At 34.4% G+C, this 4,048-nt stretch overlaps 1 protein-coding gene across 1 annotated transcript; it reads left to right on the top strand.

Moving 5' to 3' along the window:
* Nucleotides 1-1,867: 1,867 nt before the first annotated feature.
* LOC104825444 (zinc finger BED domain-containing protein RICESLEEPER 1-like) lies at nucleotides 1,868-3,616 on the top strand. The gene is made up of 3 exons (XM_010557768.1): nucleotides 1,868-3,063; nucleotides 3,148-3,475; nucleotides 3,551-3,616. Exons 1-2 carry the CDS (start codon nucleotides 2,230-2,232, stop codon nucleotides 3,190-3,192), a joined length of 879 nt encoding a protein of 292 aa, XP_010556070.1. The 5' UTR covers nucleotides 1,868-2,229; the 3' UTR covers nucleotides 3,193-3,475; nucleotides 3,551-3,616.
* The last annotated feature ends 432 nt before the right edge of the window (nucleotides 3,617-4,048 follow it).

Genomic DNA, 4,048 nt, shown 5'->3' with positions numbered 1-4,048 from the left:
TGGATACTTGATAGAGCGGTCCGCTAGTTGTAAGGCCATCCTCGTGGGTTTCAAGTCACCTATGTTCAACTTCTTGTAAATGGATAGTGGCATCAAGCTTACACTAGCTCCGAGATCACATAATGCTCTATCAATCTCGATATTCCCCAGTTTGCATGGAATAGAGAAACTTCCCAGATCAGACATCTTCGGGGGATGTTCGTGCTTGGTGATGGCTGCACTAATCTCGCTGCTCAATGCTATAGTCTCTTTTTCGACTACCCGCTTCTTTGTCAAAATATCCTTGAGGAACTTCGCATACGAGGGCATTTGGAGAATTACCTCATAGAAAGGCATTGTAATCTCCATCTTCTTCAGCATTTCCGCAAACTTCCCAAATTTGTTGTCTTCATTAAATTTCTTTAAACGAGAAGGAAAGGGTATCGGAGGTACCTTAGACGGAGGAGGAATGTATACTAGTAATGTCAAGTTGGGTTGGGTTATATGGGTTAACCCAACCCAACCCATCAATTACTACATTTAGGTTACGTCTTTTGGTTTAAAATTTTTAATGGGTTAGATGGGTTTAAACCCATTAAACCCATGGGTTTAATGGGCTCACCCAATTGACCCAATTATTTACAAAATTAAATGTGTTCCTCTTTTGTTCTTCGCCCTAATTTTTTGCAGATGTCTCTTCTGCCTCTCATCGCTCATATTTCTCTCTCCTTATGAACCCTAACTACGAATCTCTCATCGTTCTGATTATTTCTCTCATCTCTCTTTCGTTCTGATTATTGATCGTTCATCTTTTTCTTCCTTTTAATCATCGATAAATCCAAACTTTCTCTGAAAACCCTAATCGTTTGCCTCAGAAAATCATCAGACTCTGAATCTCCAAATATAAATTTGTAGAGAAAATCATTGGGTTCCTTATCACCAAGTATAAATCATCGGGTAAGTATAAATCATCGAGTTTAAATCTGGGTTTAGTTAGAATCATAAATAAACATATGTCATATTTTATGATTCGATTATACGAGTCTGTCGTGTTCAATTCGATGATTTTAGAATCCATTGTTTGAATTAGCTGTGATTGATTAGCGTAAAAATTATGGATGTCTTTTTTTTTTAATTGGAAAGCATTGATAATCCTAAATATGAGCTTTATCATATAAATGAAGTGTAATCTTCTCTGCACGTGTAGACAAAGACGTGTGAAATAAATGTGTGATTTATTTAAATCTTGAATTGCTATCTTGGTTTTCGTTCTTTGCAAACTTATTATCTGTCACACTTGAATGTGCAATTTTATATCATTTTATTCAACTCAATTTCCATCAGATTTGTAAACTCCAAACCATATCTTAGATATGTTCTTAGATTGGTTTGTACAAATTTATGAGATACTTTTGATAAATTAATGTTGTGGTTTGATTCTTACAATGCTATGTTAAAATGATTCTTGCAGCGATATGCTATGTTAAAATGATTGTTGCAGCGATATGTCTGAGTTAGTATTGTCGGATACTTTTGCATCGGGAGGAGAAAGTGCCAATGATGGATCGTCATTACCAAGTCAGTCTTTAGCAACACTTGATCAAGTAAGTACTAAGAAACATTTTACGCACTTCAAGTGTGTGGAATCATTTTTCAATAGTTGGGGATAAGATTGTCTGCAAATATTGTAGAAAGGATTATCCTGATAATGTTAGAAGACACGGGACATCTATCCTAGTAAATTTTCTGAAATGACAGAGATACTTGCTCAAGACGGAATGATAATCGCAAAAAAATTGATGGTATGATGGTTCATAAGTTCGTAGCCATGGCAGTCATAGAGCATGATCTCCCATTTTCTTTTGTGGAGTATAAGAGAGTTAGACAATTGCTCAAATACATGAATCCGGATTTCAAACCAATTTCTAGGAATACCATTGTTGCTGAGGTCCATAGATTGCATCAAGATCATAAAGAGAAACTGAAAATGGAGATAGCTTCTATCCCTAATAGAATTTGTTTGACGGCTGATGTTTGGAGGTCTATAGCTATTGAAGGATATATATGTCTTACTGCGCATTATGTTGATGATAGCTGGAGATTAAATAGTAAGATACTATCTTTTAGTGCCATGCCTCCTCCGCATTCTGGAAATGAGTTGGCGAAGAAAGTTCTCGATTGTTTGAAAGATTGGGGGATAGAAAAAAAATATTTTCGCTCACGCTTGATAATGCCTCAGCTAACGATACTATGCAGAGTATATTGAAGGACCAGCTTTGTCTACAAAATGGATTATTATGTGATGGAAAATTTTTTCATGTTCGATGTTGTGCACATATTTTAAATCTTATTGTGGAAGAAGGATTAAAAGTGGTTGATTCTGCCTTGTATAAGATCAGGGAAAGTGTGAAGTATGTTAAGTGGTCAGGAGGAAAGATGAATATGTTTAAGGACTGTTGTGAGCAAGTTGGCGTTGATAGCGGGACAGGTTTGCTTTTAGATGTTTCTACCAGATGGAACTCGACTTATATGATGCTCAAGATTGCTATTAAGTATGAACGTGCATTTAATAGTCTGCAATTGCTTGATCGAAACTATAAGTATAATCCATCAACTCAAGAGTGGCAAAGAGGAATAAAGATTTGTGAGTTTTTGGAGCCATTCTATGAGATCACCAACTTGTTTTCTGGGTCTAAATATCCTACTTCCAATTTATATTTCTTTCAAGTATGGAGAATAGAGTGTTTGCTGAAGGACTACATGAAAAACGAAGAAGATCAAATGATTCAATCTATGGCCAACAATATGAAGGGAAAGTTCGATAAGTATTGGGAGGAGTATAGTGTGACCCTTGCGTTAGGAGCTGTTTTGGACCCTAGAATGAAGTTGGAATTATTGGAGTTTGCTTACAGTGAGATTGATCCGAGCACTTCCAAGGAAAAAATTGATCTTGTGAAAAAAAATTTGGTGTTTCTCTTTAATCAATACAAGAACAAATCAGTATCTCCAAGTTGTTCATGTGGAACTACAAGTCCAAGTTGGTGTTTCGCAAAAGGAAGAGGAACACGTTTGACTGCTCTAAATGTAAGCTTCGTTTAATCTTATAATCTATGTGCCTTTGTTTTAATATTTTATAATGTTGTTTAACTTCTCTGTGGTGTGGTATAGGCTTTTAAAGCATATGAAAAAAGGGTTGTTGCTCAAGAGGGGTGATATGTTTTGGAAATATATTTAGAGGACAAAAGGTTAGAAATGAATGAGTATGACGACATCGACGTGTTACAATTTTGGAAAAATCATAAACAACGATACGGTAGTTTGGCTCAGATGGCTTGCGATATACTCAGTATTCCAATCACAACAGTGGTGTCTGAATTTTCATTTAGCATTGGCACTCGTTTGATGAACAAATATAGAAGTCGTCTTTGTTCTTCTGATATTGAAGCGCTTATTTGTACGCGAAACTGGTTGATTGGCTACGAAGTGGGTGTAAATGGTAAGAGGTAAATTGCATTGTATATTTTTATTTCAACTATAGTTGGTTTATAAGTTTTTTTTATGTAAATGACAGGTGGAGAAGGTGACGATGATGACGACGATCACATTAATATCGTTGATGATTATGATGGTGGACAAGATGAGAGGATTGATGCGGATGATGATGATTGGACAAATATGTATGTAGGATAGTTTTAGATTAAATTAACATTTTTTTAGTTTAAATCAATTGATGGATTATTAAGATTCTGTGATTATATTTTTGGTAGAATCAATTACTAGATATATTTTGATTTGTATTTGATTTTGAATAAAAAAAATCAGATAAAAATCTAATTTTAAACTAGATTGATTTGAATTAACGGATTGAACAAGAACACCCATTTCAATGTACTAATGAATATTTAAATTTAGAATTTTAATTTGGATGAAGATCACAAATGAATAATTAAAAATAAATTTGAATTTTGAGATTCGAAAATAAATTTGAAATCGAATTTCAAATCTGAATGGTTGGAATTCAGAATTTGATAGATCAGGATTTATAATTTAATTGCGTTAAAATATGTCA

This window comes from Tarenaya hassleriana, unplaced genomic scaffold, assembly GCF_000463585.1.
Source record: "Tarenaya hassleriana unplaced genomic scaffold, ASM46358v1 Cleome463, whole genome shotgun sequence".
Taxonomy (NCBI): Eukaryota; Viridiplantae; Streptophyta; class Magnoliopsida; order Brassicales; family Cleomaceae; genus Tarenaya; species Tarenaya hassleriana.
This window is presented reverse-complemented; position numbering and strand designations above follow the sequence as displayed.